This window comes from Folsomia candida, unplaced genomic scaffold (assembly GCF_002217175.1).
Source record: "Folsomia candida strain VU population unplaced genomic scaffold, ASM221717v1 Fcan01_Sc001, whole genome shotgun sequence".
NCBI classification, from domain to species: Eukaryota; Metazoa; Arthropoda; class Collembola; order Entomobryomorpha; family Isotomidae; genus Folsomia; species Folsomia candida.
The window spans coordinates 24,369,603-24,383,106 of record NW_019091193.1 but is presented as its reverse complement, the minus strand read 5'-3'; the positions used below and the strand labels follow the sequence as shown (position 1 = coordinate 24,383,106).

At 39.8% G+C, this 13,504-nt stretch overlaps 4 protein-coding genes and 1 long non-coding RNA gene across 7 annotated transcripts; 3 read left to right on the top strand and 2 right to left on the bottom strand.

The window, feature by feature from the left end:
- The first annotated feature begins 676 nt into the window (after positions 1 to 676).
- LOC110841999 lies at positions 677 to 1,408 on the top strand. Its single transcript, XR_002547273.2, has 3 exons — positions 677 to 889; positions 947 to 1,041; positions 1,105 to 1,408. It is a non-coding gene; the product is annotated as an uncharacterized LOC110841999 (long non-coding RNA).
- A 553-nt stretch (positions 1,409 to 1,961) lies between these two features.
- LOC110851791 (trimethylguanosine synthase) lies at positions 1,962 to 5,869 on the bottom strand. 2 transcript variants are annotated; one of them, XM_022099703.2, is made up of 9 exons: positions 5,408 to 5,869; positions 5,110 to 5,327; positions 4,105 to 5,028; positions 3,871 to 4,014; positions 3,496 to 3,791; positions 2,653 to 3,410; positions 2,462 to 2,558; positions 2,214 to 2,391; positions 1,962 to 2,137 (listed from the first exon to the last, which is right to left on the bottom strand). In XM_022099703.2, exons 1-6 carry the CDS (start codon positions 5,710 to 5,712, stop codon positions 3,303 to 3,305), a joined length of 1,995 nt encoding a protein of 664 aa, XP_021955395.1. In that variant the 5' UTR covers positions 5,713 to 5,869; the 3' UTR covers positions 1,962 to 2,137; positions 2,214 to 2,391; positions 2,462 to 2,558; positions 2,653 to 3,302. The 2 variants fall into 2 exon arrangements, with proteins under 2 accessions (XP_021955395.1, XP_021955387.1); XM_022099695.2 differs by having other exon boundaries at positions 4,105 to 5,327.
- A 70-nt stretch (positions 5,870 to 5,939) lies between these two features.
- Positions 5,940 to 7,545, top strand: LOC110851824 (NADH dehydrogenase [ubiquinone] flavoprotein 2, mitochondrial). Of its 2 annotated transcripts, none has more exons than XM_022099738.2 (7): positions 5,940 to 6,146; positions 6,245 to 6,307; positions 6,413 to 6,475; positions 6,551 to 6,738; positions 6,823 to 7,030; positions 7,095 to 7,171; positions 7,255 to 7,545. In XM_022099738.2, the coding sequence occupies exons 1-7, from the start codon at positions 6,081 to 6,083 to the stop codon at positions 7,346 to 7,348; spliced, it is 759 nt and encodes a 252-aa protein (XP_021955430.1). In that variant the 5' UTR covers positions 5,940 to 6,080; the 3' UTR covers positions 7,349 to 7,545. The 2 variants fall into 2 exon arrangements, with proteins under 2 accessions (XP_021955430.1, XP_035706235.1); XM_035850342.1 differs by having other exon boundaries at positions 7,095 to 7,179.
- A 6-nt stretch (positions 7,546 to 7,551) lies between these two features.
- LOC110851816 (retinaldehyde-binding protein 1) lies at positions 7,552 to 10,126 on the bottom strand. The gene is made up of 5 exons (XM_022099726.2): positions 9,595 to 10,126; positions 9,456 to 9,517; positions 8,608 to 8,699; positions 8,200 to 8,515; positions 7,552 to 8,082 (listed from the first exon to the last, which is right to left on the bottom strand). The coding sequence occupies exons 1-5, from the start codon at positions 9,957 to 9,959 to the stop codon at positions 7,913 to 7,915; spliced, it is 1,005 nt and encodes a 334-aa protein (XP_021955418.1). The 5' UTR covers positions 9,960 to 10,126; the 3' UTR covers positions 7,552 to 7,912.
- A 1,033-nt stretch (positions 10,127 to 11,159) lies between these two features.
- On the top strand, positions 11,160 to 13,264 carry LOC110851806 (serine/threonine-protein kinase SBK1). The gene is made up of 3 exons (XM_022099715.2): positions 11,160 to 11,461; positions 11,597 to 12,310; positions 12,480 to 13,264. Exons 1-3 carry the CDS (start codon positions 11,297 to 11,299, stop codon positions 13,065 to 13,067), a joined length of 1,467 nt encoding a protein of 488 aa, XP_021955407.1. The 5' UTR covers positions 11,160 to 11,296; the 3' UTR covers positions 13,068 to 13,264.
- The last annotated feature ends 240 nt before the right edge of the window (positions 13,265 to 13,504 follow it).

Genomic DNA, 13,504 nt, shown 5'->3' with positions numbered 1-13,504 from the left:
ACACTTGTTTTTGGGGGCAAGCACACATTCTGACGTATTTACATCATCTTCCTTCCTCCAGGAAATGTCGACACCAAGATAAGGTCTTATCCAGCCTGACCATCTGGGGGGTGTGGAGCTGGAAAGGTAACTGGATGACCCTTGGTCCTCAAGGTCTATATTGGCGACGGGGTTGCTACCACCGTCTGGCGTCCTTTGTGCGAAACTTGCGAGTCTCAAAAATGCGAGATGGCATTTACAATCAATCTACAGCAAACCAACTGTCTCACCTACCCCGTATCTTGATTTGCCCCTGGAGGCAGATTGAGACATAGTAGTCTCAATTTTCACTCACGTAACGTAATAAAAGAGAAGAATCGGTGAAGAATCCTTGTTAAAACTTCGTCACATATAGTTGAGACGGTAACGTGAAAAATATGTCAAGACGCCAAACTAAAAGGTGTGGACGCCTCCACTGCCTCCAGGAGGAAAGTTCATTGCATAACAAACAATGCTTCAAGCACACATTAAGAAACTTGAGGAGGCGTAATGCTTATTTACAGTGCAAAGTCATTAGCTCGACTCGGTGATTCATGAATTATTATAATAATGCTAATATTAACACTTTACACACTTTCGTCGACTTTATTATGTGTACATCATATGACTCAATGCTATGCGTGCTATTGTAGTTCATCATGAACTGTTCATGTTTCAGCTCTGCTTTGTTTATCATTTGGGTTCTTTCTTTCTTTATCAGCTTGTCTGGTAAATATTTAAATATTCAGCAGATTTATTTTTCGAACCCGTGAATGTGCCCTTTCATGACCGCGATACTTGTGGGGTTAGGAGTTTTGGCCTGTTACCTGCTCTACAAACTCATCATGGATCGTGCTGCTCAACGAAAATTGTAAACAGAATTTTATAATGAAAAAAATATACAGTTCGTTAACATTTAATTTAAAAGGAATCGACGGGGCTCTGATTCTCATCCGAAAAAATACTGTCGAACCCGTCCTCATTCGTCTCAAGCTCCGAATCCATCTCTAAATAATGTTTCAGGTAAAATGAGACATCATCATAATACATAAATCTATAAATTCGTGTCTACTATTCGACTGTTAGATGGGTAATACATACCACAGACCTAAAGCCTTGATGAGAAATGTTGAAATCAAATACCTGGACAAGGTCAATCTCAAAACTCGTGCATGGTACGAAAGTATTGACTATGTGTATGTAATGTATATTTAATTGCTACAGAAAAAATTTTATAAAATTTAATGGTAAACGCACATGGTTGTAAATATGGTTGTATTTATTTATAAGACTGCTTTCGAGTCAAGGTGAGATTTAGGTCACATTAAGATTAACACATTTAAATAACTTTTGACAGGAAATAAAATGTTTAGCCACAATACCCATGAAATCCACATCCTCCCCAGGGAAGGGAATCAATCACTTTATTCTTCACTACGGCTTGGCCACTCCACTTGGGCACCTAAAGTAGAATCTTGATGTGGGAGCATAAATTAACTAAGCGTGAAATTTAATTTCATACGTCGACAAAGTAATAGGTGGGTAAAGCGTCGTCATATTCCACCAGTCCGGACACGTCTGCGTGCGGATATCCCAATCCCACGTGCACATTTTTGCAGAACAATAGAAGCCCCAAAAACGCCGTTGCTAAAAATGATTTCTGAAAGGACTCGACACATAAATGTATATAGCTTGATCACATTTGATATTTTTCAACAAATTTCCTTACCATTGCGTATATTATCCTCACAAAAGTCCAATTCTATATAGATCAATTGAGCCGTCTACTAGGACAAGTGACAAGAAACAGTGATCTTAAATAGATGTTATGGTCATTATTCGTTGTTTTTTGACACGCAATTGCGTAATTACAGTTACAAATTAGGTTTTAAGTAATTACACTGGGCAGTCAAGTAAGCCTAGACTTTTCAGGTTTCACAAACTTTTTGTGTACGACATACACAATACAGTATTTCAGAATAATTTATTATCATAATAAATAATAAGGTGAACATATTTTAGACATTTATGTAATAACTTTCTTCAAATGGAAATAAATTTCCAATGTCGATCTGGAAGATATTTGTCACATTTTCCCTCCTGAATTTCCTTCCGGCGTCTGTGCAGAATTGCATGAACAACGTTAAAATACAAAATGTTCAAATCATATAATTATGTAATACTGATGTACATACCCATTGCTAATGAGACAGAGGTTCGTTCGGTCATTCTTTATTTCAAAATAGTCATTCCCAACCTGCATAAAGCTCCAGCTTTCGGGCAATGCGTGCTTCTTTGATGGATCCTTGTAAAATGATAATGCGTTATTTGTTGTGTGCTTTTGTGGCATCAAGGTGAATCCAGTTCCAGAAGCTATTTAATAGTGGAGAAAGTTTAGCGTTCACAACAGCTTTGCACTAGCATATTTTGTACATCAACTAACCAGATTTTGCAATTTTCCATCGCTGTTCCCCAAAATTTTGCCAATTTTCTCCAACCACTCGAGCGAAGGCCGTGTTGGCTCCTTCTGTAGTGATGTGCTGCAAAATTATTAGTATGTTATATGCACTTTCGCATCTCAACTTAGGCCATCACTATCATAAACTTATTATTATTTTATATTCTTGAACTCACCAGATTCTCCACATGGTTCACAATTCGGTACAGCCCTTCACGTACTTGACAATGGCATCCAACTATGACCCCAAATAACAAGGTTACGAGGAAACCTGGAGACATTCTCAATAAGGTTTCACGATTAAATAAATAAATCAAGTATGTGTTCGTCCACCAGAAGCTAAATACTTTTTGAAAGAAGTAATATTATATGTATTGCCAAATAAAACTGGTTCTAAACCGAACTAGAAAGCATGTTTGGATGGAGGGTAGCAACCTGTTTTTGGAGAGCCACTCTTATAAATAAGGTGACAGTAGAATTACCAGTTTAAAGGTTGTGTTATTGCCAAATGAACCAACCCAGCAAACGAAAATATTTTTGAAGAAAGCTAAACATTTTTTAATACATAAAAATGTGATTGTAACGTATACACAAATGTATGTATGTACATATTATATATGTATGTATTTAACATTAATGTCATTTGTCTACTATTGTCTACCATGAAAAAATTAATCATGTAAAATACTAATTTACCATTTTAGATTAACAATCAATTGAATATTTTAACCTAAAATCAGGTAAATGTTAGTGATTTAAAAATCAGAAATTGGTGCAAAAGTAAACTATGTATAAAATAACTGCTAGTCTTTATCATAGTTTTTCTTCATGTACTGGCGATAAGATTTCCAAAGTATGCAGTCACCGTCTTCACCTTGCAGTTGACGTAATTTTTCTCAATATCCACGAAATCTCCTTCGCCAAGTTTGAGTATCTGCCGAAATAAATAAATCAAACAATAGTGTGTAATTTCTTTTGCCACTATAAAGTATTATGAGGAGTTATTGGCTAAAGTTTACCTGGATCTCGTCAACATTCCTGGGAAGAAAGTACCCAATGTTATCTGAAATTGTCTTTGCAGTCTTAAAAAGTGTGGCCCCATTCATCGGGATCATGGTCTCAATGTCAAAAACACTGGCAGACTGATAAGCTGGACCTCCCCATGGTGGGCTGATAAATACGGCATCCGCTGCCAGTGTAGCGGCCAAATCCATGAAATCGCCTACAATGAATTCGATTTTATCTTCCACTCCATAAATTTTGGAATTGTGTCGACAATTGTCAATTTTGATTGGATCAATGTCTATCGCAATCACTGCAAAAAAAAGTTAGATAGATAAATCTTTGTTAGCTACATATGCCAAAGTAATGTTTATTGTAATTTGAATTTTCACCTTTATCAAAAACTTTTGCAAACTGGATTGTGTTTCCTCCACACCCAGCAAACGCATCCAAAATTACAGCACTTTGTCCCAGAATGCTAAATCTATCTGCAATATGAGAAGCAATCATTTCGGGCGTTACAGAGAACCAGGATTCTGAAACGATGAAAGAGAAGCAAAATTAAATTACCAGTTTTTCCATAGTGTAAGAGTTATTTATTCGAATATAGGCATGCACTAACTTACCATAATCTAATTTGATGCCCTCATCATACTTGGAGAACAATTGGTAACGTTGATCAAAATATTTTCGAATTCTTGGATCATTTTCGCATGGAATGGAAACTTTTCGCATCTTCATATGCTTTTTCACATACTTTTGATATTCGTTCGCGTATTCTTCTTGGCAATGATTGTCCCATGTTTCTTGCCACATCTCGTTCGCACTTTTCGACTCTTCTTCATTAGTTCTATTTGTTGATTTATCCTTGCTCTTTTTTCGTTTTAGGAGCTGACGTGTTTTCTCACTCAATTTTACAGTTACTAAACCTTCCATTGAGGTATAGACACCATCGTTGTCCATATTTTCTAACCCGGATTTATCATTATCTTGTTCCTTTCGTAGTTTTAAGAGTTGACGCGTTGGCTTACTCAATTTTTTAGTCACTAAACCTTCCATTGTGGCATTGGTATTGTCGTTGTCCATATTTTCCAACTCGTCTTCGTCAGTGCTCTTTGACTTATCGGTATCTTGCTCCTTCCGTTGTTTTAAGAGTCGACGCGTTGCCTCGCTCAATTTTACTGTTACTAAACCTTCCATTGAGGCGTTGGTATTGTCGTTGTCCATATTTTCCAACTCGTCTTCGTCAGTGCTCTTTGACTTATCGGTATCTTGGTCCTTCCGTTGTTTTAAGAGTCGACGCGTTGCCTCGCTCAATTTTACAGTTATTAAACCTTCCAATGAGGCGTTGGAATTGGCGCTGTTCATATTTTCCAACTCGTCTTCGCCAATACTCTTTGACTTATTGTTATCTTGCTCCTTCCGTTGTCTTAAGAGTTGACGCGTTGCCTTACTCAATTTTTTTGTTACTAAACCTTCCATTGTGGCGTTGGTACTATTGTAGTCTTGTTCTGCCTCGTAGTCGTCCTCGTTGCTACTACTGCTACTATCTGAACAAAGGGACACGTTTTTAATATGAGATACAAAATCGTAGTTAGGGTTGATGTAATCCTTGTATTTTTCGTTCCAACTTTTCCACAAAATGTTTTCTCCCTTTGATGCCCAGTATGCTTCCCACTGCTTAAAAAACTTTTGTACCGCGGGGTCCTCGCTGGAAGGGTCGGGCCAATAATAATTTTCTTCTTGTTGCACCTCCTCTTCTTCCACACAAAAGTCCTCCGTAAAGTGCTCAGAGAACGACTTTATCAGTAGCTTGTTCTTTTTCTTGCCTTGTCGTCGTTTCCTTTTCCTTAAAACAACAAATAAATTCACCGTTTTAACTCTACGAACTAAATCAAAGAAGGTTTTTAGACTTTAGTCAATTATTACTGCTTGGATGCCCCTGCTGTGATACTTGCCAAATGCTTAGGCTCAGACGTTTGTATGCTGAACCGCTCAGAAGCACAAATTCTTTGGAGCTCGTCGATCTCCTCGTGGTAATCTTTTGCTGGTGAAGATTCTTCGCCTTCGTCAAGGTCAGATGAAAGTTGGAAGTCAGCTTCCAACTTTCCAGGTGGGATGTAGGAGCTTGTTTGAGGCACCAGTACTTCGTCGTCGTAGTCTTGAACAAAACTGAAAGAGTTTGTGGAGCTCGGTGGTAAATGAAAATAATTTTGTGTGTCTGCCTTCCTCATGTCAGGTGGCGATCAAGCAATCATCATTGAATCAATCAAACAACTAGATCTGATCCACCCGACAAGAGAAAATGAACACAGAAAATGCTTACTGTGAACTGACAGTACAAAACTACAACAATTAAAAATTAGTCTGAAAAACCTTTACACGTGCTTTTACTCTCTCCTGACGTAGGAACGATGATTGGAATTTTGGTATTTGCGGTAGAAAGCCGGCTGAGCGAAGTTGTGAGACGAGCAATTCGAGTCTCGATCAGTCGCGCCCGTCTCAAATCCAAAATAAAATTAGGCGAAAAATAAGTAAAAATTGATCGACCTGTTTCGCGACCTGCTGGGCTGGACGGGGAAATAACTGCGACCAGAGGAAAATGTTGAGACACGGGTTGGCTGTGCTATGTCGAATTAGTGGTACATGTCCCGCAATTAAATCGGAGGTACTTTCTTCTCATTTACATATTGTTGTATTCGTTACTGGTGATTTTAATTTGTTGATAGTTGATTTCTTATGGTATGCATTTTATTATTTTAACAGAGATTGGGACTTGGACGATTGCTCCATACGAGCAAGGTTGCTTGTTCCGATAGTTTGTTTGTGGTATGGATAACACTACCACTTATAACTAACTATAAAATATTTAGAGGTTATTTGTTGGTTACAAAAATCTTATATATGTGTGTGATTTTTGATTTTATTATTTAGCACCGAGACACTCCTGAGAATAACCTGGACGTCCCTTTCGAATTTAACGAGGAAAACAAAAAGGTATTGTTGGCGTAACTTTTATTTAGTCCAAGGTATGGTTGACTAATTAGTAATTCTCGTGAATTTTGACTAAAGCGAGCCAAGGCAATAATTGCCAATTATCCGGAAGGTCATGAACGTTCAGCTTTGATCCCTTTGTTGGATCTAGCTCAAAGACAACATGGTTGGCTTCCAATATCTGCGATGCATAAAGTAGCCGAAATGCTGGAAATTCCCAAAATGCGAGTGTATGAAGTTGCTACGTTCTACACCATGTTTATGAGGTAGCATATTACAATAAATTTATTATACGATGAACTAGCAAACTAAAAGGAACACCATTTCTGATTTTTCCTTCCATGTACTAGAAATCCAACGGGAAAATATCACATTCAAGTTTGTACAACAACCCCATGTTGGCTCCGAGATTCTGACAGTGTTCTAAATTGTATCACGAGCAAGCTGAACATTAAAGTGGGAGAGACGACGAAAGACGGCATGTTCACTCTGAGCGAGGTGGAATGTCTTGGAGCTTGTGTGAACGCCCCCATGGTCGCAGTCAACGATGATTATTATGTAAGAAATCTCGGCTTATCGATTAATAGAGCTATAACAATGCTAAAAATGCACTAAATTTTAGGAGGATTTGACAGCAAAGGATATGGAGCAAATCTTGGATGAACTCAAAGCGTCAAAACAGCCACGGCCTGGACCTCGGTAAGAATGTGTGTAATTTACGTGACGTATTATTGTTATTGGGCCGAAATCATTTACGTTTTGTTCTAATTCTCTGCTACTAGAAATGGCAGATTTTCCTGTGAACCAGCCGGTGGCCTAACATCTTTGACTGGAGAACCAACTGGTCCTGGCTTCGGTGTGAGGAAAGACCTTTAGTTTGCATCGAAATAGAAAACCTATGAAAATTGTACAGTTAAAAAATCGTATTGTAGTCGAGTATGCGGATTATTCTTTGTTTTTAACTTAAACGTCATTATGCGAGAGTCAATTAAATCGCAAGAACCTACATATATTATGCATCGCAAAAACATGTAAATATGTGGTTGGCTAAAATAAATGTTAACAGAAACTGACAGAAATTTCACGTTTACGCATTTATTTTAAGTAATTTCCGTGTAATTAAATTAAAAGTATTGTCATTTTCTCTGTTTTAAAGCTGGTTGCTTCTTCTTCATGTGTCATGCGTATTATAAAATTATCAAAAATTGCGAAAATATCTATTAACAGTGTCAATTCTGGTACGACGACACTGGTGTCTAACCTTAGCAAGTATTGTTACTGTTATTGTTAAAGGCGAAATCAGTTAAGTATAAAGAATTTCATGGATTCAAGAGAGTCCCTACCTCTTTCTCTAAAGGGTCATTAAAATTATATTATTGTCGTCAATGCACATCAAGTACCAGTTAATAATGTATGTTAATGAAAGACTCCGACTCGGAGTTAATCAATCTCTAATTTTCTAAAACTCCCAGGAAGCCCAATTCCGTTGATCAGGCTGGTCGCCCCACATTTGTCTCCTGGTTTGGTAGTCATTGTCTGGAGGTCTACCCGCATTTTGTCCAAGTCCACGAGCCGATCTTGCCTCTCCCGGATTTCCTCTTTGAACATTTCTACAAAAAATATAATGAAGCACCATAATTTATATCTCTTTATACATATATTTATTTACACAATTATGTAATTACAACGTATCCCAATGTCATGCGCTGTGTTTGTGGCACACTCACCAATCATTTTTGCCATGGGAAGTTTGCCTCCATACTCTTTGGGAAGGATGGCGTTGTCGCAGTTTTTCTTAAAATCGTCATCCCCCTTGAAGACCACGATCCGTTTTTGAAGCTTAGAGGACATGAGGGTTTTGGCAAAGTTGAACACAGCCGAGACGATGAGGGGGAGACGCATGAACTGCATGGAGCGATGTCTCATAGGCATCCCTTTCTCGGTCGTGGCGAAGATTTTCGTCATTTCCGAAGGACGCCACAGGTTGGCCAGATGGGTGGTCGTAATCCCACTCTCGTCCAAAATGTAGGAAAAACCTTGAACCTGAGTTAATACGACAAAAAATTGTACAAGTGAGTTTCACGTAAAGAAATACTACAGAAAATTGTACTATGCCAAAATTGTGCACGTTTTACCTGATTCTCCTCGTCCTCCAAGAGAGACTCGAAGCAAACCATGATGGCCTTCATCACATCTTCTGCCCGGTGCTTGTACGGGTCAATGTTACCTACAAGATAAACCCCAGAACTAATTACACAAATTCGAGACGAATGGAATCTAATGAATAGCTGACGAATGAGACAAAGGCAGATTCAGATAAATAAGATGTTGCGACGAGCTTCGCGTTGCATGCAAAACAACCGCTGAATATTTTTGCAATTTGCATCATCGGTCTACGACTTTGCAACATACCACAAAAACGACTTGATTCTAAAGTGAAAGGACAGCATCTGACAACTAACTAACCAACGAACATGGGATGAAACTCGGCTCAGAAATTGCAAATTGGCATCTACATTTTCATCAGTCAAAGCGGAAACTTCAGCAGCAAGTCACTAGGCCTATTATTGCATTAATTGGCGATTTTGCATGGCCCTAGCGCATACACCCACCATCAGTCATGAACATGAACAGAGTCTCAAATCAAATCAAATCACACATCACATGCATAAGTCTCACTCATCGCTGTTATGCAACCCAGCTATATATGCTAAATACGCAACTCATGCAACCAACTTTTGTAGATACTTTTGGTCTGTGTGCCGTGGTTGGCTTTTGAATAGAGAATTACAAAACCTCCCTGACATATCATTTGAATTCCTCATTTCTTGCTAAACCTGATGATGAACGACCAAAAAATGATAACGCTAACGCTAACATTCATGCATTAGGCCAAAATTAAATAATTAGCAGGGAATAGGAAAACCAGCAGGAATTATTTATGAGAGAAAAATGCAACAAGTAGGAAAAATTCTCGTCTTACCTCCAACCGTAAATAAGACGCGACGTCCATGTCGATCCCTCTCCGGAAGGGCAAAAGCCACCCTGCACACAACCAGCTCAGAATTAGTTGATAGTAATTAATTATGTATGTACATACTAAAATGCTCCACAAGACTCACCCTCGGTTGATCAAGTCGAGGACGACGGGGTCATACATTGACGTGTTGTTAAACCAGTGGGGATGCTCCTGTCTCATCGTGATGTAACGAACCAAAGTGTCCTGAGCCATGGGCACGTGATACTTTTTGTGTCGAAGAAACCTGAGGAGGAAGTTGGCGTCCAGACGACAGTTTTTAATGTAGCTTGTCTTTTTGATCCATTGTCGCATCTCGCCCAAAGCCTGGTCACGAATCCTGTCATCTTCTCGGAGCTCCTTCTTCGCTACTTGTCGCAGCACTGGGGTCAGTGTGGATGTGTATCCGTAGTCCTCAGTGAAGTTTAATTCGGCAGGTTGGTCTAGTGGAGTAGGCGAACCTTTGCCCATTTTCGCTGTTTCGGGGGAATTTACGAGTATTTTTTGGAAAGCTTTTCTGCTAAGTTGTTTGGGAAATAGTTGAGATTTTGGAGCAGTGCGTGAGACCTGAGACGACAATGTCACTCTTTATTCGTACCTTCTTCTTCTGGGCCTTGAGAACAACTACTGAACCGAAATTGCACCACGCTGCCAAAGTCATTCTTTTTCCGTCATCATCCTCCCTCCAACCAACCACCTCCCTTATTACATCCCCTCTCCACTGACTAACCACAGCTAAGGAGTTGGTAGTTATGGCTTGTCACATAAGATACTGCTGCCATTCTTTTTTCATATGCATATTGTTCGCTTGTTGATTAGTTAGTTATGGGCAGTATATATGTACACATATAACGATTATGATGCATAACGATTTGAATCGGTATGCATACCAGATTGATATGAACGATTGACAAAAATGGGTATAAAGTAGAAGAATTGATGGTCCTAAAGATATTTCCAAATGTACGAATTTAGTTGCCGTTCTTAATAGTTAATCATCAAATTATCATGAATCATTGCCAATAATTTACTTATATATCGATCGATTTGCCAAACCGCACCCAGATTATCCACACAATAATGTGTCACAATGAAGAACAGATCGTCATCGTCATATTTAGTGATTCAGTCTAACAATAAATGAATAAATTATTGTCCACTGAAACCGATTATAATACACCGTATTTCCATTAATCACATTCAAAATAAGACAAAAATGCTCAGAAAAATAGAAATTGGGCAACATTATCATTCAATCATTGTGTGCATCTTGGTGATAATGTTCATAATATATGTATTTAATATATGTTGAATCGGTTTCGTTCCAGAGAAAAATAAGGTAAGAGAACAAGAACGCTAAGTTCTTTTTCTGGTACGGCATATGGACACGATCAGACAGCGTTCTAATGTAAATATACCGGCTACAAATAGCACAGAATAAACATGATTCGCCTTGTGGTATAAACAGTTTTGTGGGATGCATGCATTAGTTTTGTGGCTATTTTCCATCCCGACGTTCATTTCTGAGTAATACACTTGCACTAAAAGTATATTCCCGAAAACGACGACAAGAGAGGTTCATGTTCTGTGTGCAGAAGGCTCATCAATTCTTTGAAACGAAGCGATTGACGTTCAGCAAGATCACTCGGTCGCCAAATAATATGCAAAGGTTTTAGCAAATTGGGACCAGTGACTGTTTCTCCTTCTTAGAGAAACAATGCAGAAATGGATCCAAGCCGACAGAGAAGCGTGCAGTGAAGAAGTAATTGCATGATTTGGCACATTTACCTCGGACGATAACAACCATCATGACTGTGAACAATGGACCAATCAATTATAAATCGTCGCAGGACTTACTCCGAAGGGGACAGTCCCTTCGGAAAAAGTCCAACTCGGACAGACCAAGCAAATGCCTCGTCCGACCGCTTGCCCAGATACTTTCGGAAGAGTCGTCGTCCTCACTCAGGACTGAGGTATACCTTTTACATCCTTATCCTTGGTACTTCTCCTTATCATGGTTAGGCTGTAAGCATGGGCAGCATTGCGCCAAGAGGTCAAGTGTCAAGAATAAGGGGCCGATAATTTTACTTGATATCCTTGCCTTTTAGCTGGATCATCAAGAGTTCACCATTCTCAAAACTCTTTGCACTGGGGCGTTTTGCAAAATCTATCTCGCCCGTCCCGAACTTGGTGGGGGCAAACGAGCCCTGGAACAGGCACTTGTTCTGAAGGCGTTCAAAACAGAGTGCACGACGGAGGAGGAATTTTTTTCCGAGATGGAGCTCGCCTACTTTCTCTCGCCGCATCCCAACATCGTCAAAAGCTTCCAGGTCTCCTTCCATTGGGGCGAATTTCGACTCTTTCCCATGGAACACGCCCCCTGCGGAGACTTGTCCCGGTTCCTCAAGCGCGAATCGCCCATGACAGAGACCAGTGTCAAGTTGGTCGCCACACAAGTCAGCTCTGCTCTGGAATTCATGCATAGTTTGAAACTAATCCATCGCGACGTCGTCCCAGAAAATGTCCTCGTCTTTCAAAAGGACTGTTCTCTCGTGAAGCTGTCTGACTTTGGTTCCACGGTGGCGTCTCGAGCCCTGCTAACCAAGACGAACTACGATGGAGGGAATGACACCACGGAGCCAGGTGAAGGAGGCGTTGATGGCGAAGCTGGGAAAACCAATAACAACCGATCACGAAGCAACTCTGTGACCGGGGGGAGCGTTGGGGGTGGTGCAGGAGTCGTCAAGTATCTTCCTCCAGAAATTTGTAGTATTCTTCCACAGGAGAAGTACCACTGCTATTCTTCTATTGATGTCTGGCAGGTACATACATATTTACATATATATGTACAACTATTTAATAGAATATATCGTTTCTTGAGGCTATTCCCACATATACTGATATGCCCCTTTTGTCATCTTGCTCATTAATTCCATATGCACATAATAACCATCATCAATAAATAATAATTATGTTCCACTCTGATTGCAGTTGGGAATTTTACTATTTGCATGCATCACTGGTGGTGGAAGCCCATGGAAAAGGGCTGATTGTATCCGTGACCCTGGTTTCAACCACTATTGCGACTGGTTGAAACGACGCTGTATGAAAACCCCCCTCGCTTTCCAAGTTTTTTCACCCCGCTTTACCCGCCTCCTGAAACGCATGTTGGAACCGAAACCAGCGAAACGATGTCACATCCAGGAGGTGACCAAGTACCTGAAGGACGACTGGCTGGTGGGAGACTCGTCCAGCAAGTCCACCTTCCTCATCGGAGTAGGTGGGGGACTGAGCAAGTCACCTTCCTTCAGCGGGTTGCTCGTTTCCCGGTCCAACTCGGACAATGCGGGGATGGTTGGAGGGGGCAAGAACAAGGACAAGGACCCCCCCGTCCGGACCACCACTTGCAAAAAGTCCCAGTCTTTAGGAATGCGAAGAAAGTCGGGAGCTGCTCGTGGAAAAGTGTGTCCTTCAACTTCTTCCGTTGGGGAACAGCTTTTCCAACAAAAGAACAACAGCAAGGAGCCAGTTTTTCGAATTTGTTGCAAATTTCAGTGCAAAAATCAGACACCGGCATGAAATAAGTGATCGGTATACATTATTATCATCGTCACCTCTATATACATAATAACTGTCTCTAGTCTATTCTCTCTCTGGCTCTTTTTAACTCAACTTTACGATTTAATCATCAACCCTGTCTATTTTTTGCACTTGTTCTGTTTACAAAGATAACTTAATAAACTAAATTTTTGAATGTAAGCAAGCACCAAACAGAAGCCTTCTCCAATGGTCTAGTGAACTGGCTTATTGAACCATAACCTATGCAATTCACACATATTACATATACATACATATTCCATGCTTAAAGCATGGTCTCTTTTCTTCGTAATGTTTATAAGTACAGAGGTCATCTCATAAATCTCGAATCGTTTGTTTGCATATGTCACATCTCACGAAAGCCAGAAATCGTTCGTTTTCAGCACACTAAATATTAGTACACTAAATATGCACGTCAT

What these genes read in the sequence shown, in the direction of transcription:
- LOC110851791 (XM_022099695.2), bottom strand. Translation starts at nt 5,712, where the DNA reads ATGAGGAAGGCAGACACACAAAATTATTTTCATTTACCACCGAGCTCC. An exon ending in ACAGCAGGGGCATCCAAGCA is followed by an intron (nt 5,328 to 5,407) that starts GTAATAATTGAC and finishes TGTTGTTTTAAG; the next exon opens with GAAAAGGAAACGACGACAAG. An exon ending in GGAATGTTGACGAGATCCAG is followed by an intron (nt 3,411 to 3,495) that starts GTAAACTTTAGC and finishes TTATTTCGGCAG; the next exon opens with ATACTCAAACTTGGCGAAGG.
- LOC110851824 (XM_022099738.2), top strand. Translation starts at nt 6,081, where the DNA reads ATGTTGAGACACGGGTTGGCTGTGCTATGTCGAATTAGTGGTACATGT. An exon ending in GTTCCGATAGTTTGTTTGTG is followed by an intron (nt 6,308 to 6,412) that starts GTATGGATAACA and finishes TTTATTATTTAG; the next exon opens with CACCGAGACACTCCTGAGAA. An exon ending in CAGTCAACGATGATTATTAT is followed by an intron (nt 7,031 to 7,094) that starts GTAAGAAATCTC and finishes ACTAAATTTTAG; the next exon opens with GAGGATTTGACAGCAAAGGA.
- LOC110851816 (XM_022099726.2), bottom strand. Translation starts at nt 9,959, where the DNA reads ATGGGCAAAGGTTCGCCTACTCCACTAGACCAACCTGCCGAATTAAAC. An exon ending in CTCGACTTGATCAACCGAGG is followed by an intron (nt 9,518 to 9,594) that starts GTGAGTCTTGTG and finishes GGTTGTGTGCAG; the next exon opens with GGTGGCTTTTGCCCTTCCGG. An exon ending in CGTCTTATTTACGGTTGGAG is followed by an intron (nt 8,700 to 9,455) that starts GTAAGACGAGAA and finishes TTTATCTTGTAG; the next exon opens with GTAACATTGACCCGTACAAG.
- LOC110851806 (XM_022099715.2), top strand. Translation starts at nt 11,297, where the DNA reads ATGACTGTGAACAATGGACCAATCAATTATAAATCGTCGCAGGACTTA. An exon ending in CGTCCTCACTCAGGACTGAG is followed by an intron (nt 11,462 to 11,596) that starts GTATACCTTTTA and finishes CTTGCCTTTTAG; the next exon opens with CTGGATCATCAAGAGTTCAC. An exon ending in CTTCTATTGATGTCTGGCAG is followed by an intron (nt 12,311 to 12,479) that starts GTACATACATAT and finishes CTCTGATTGCAG; the next exon opens with TTGGGAATTTTACTATTTGC.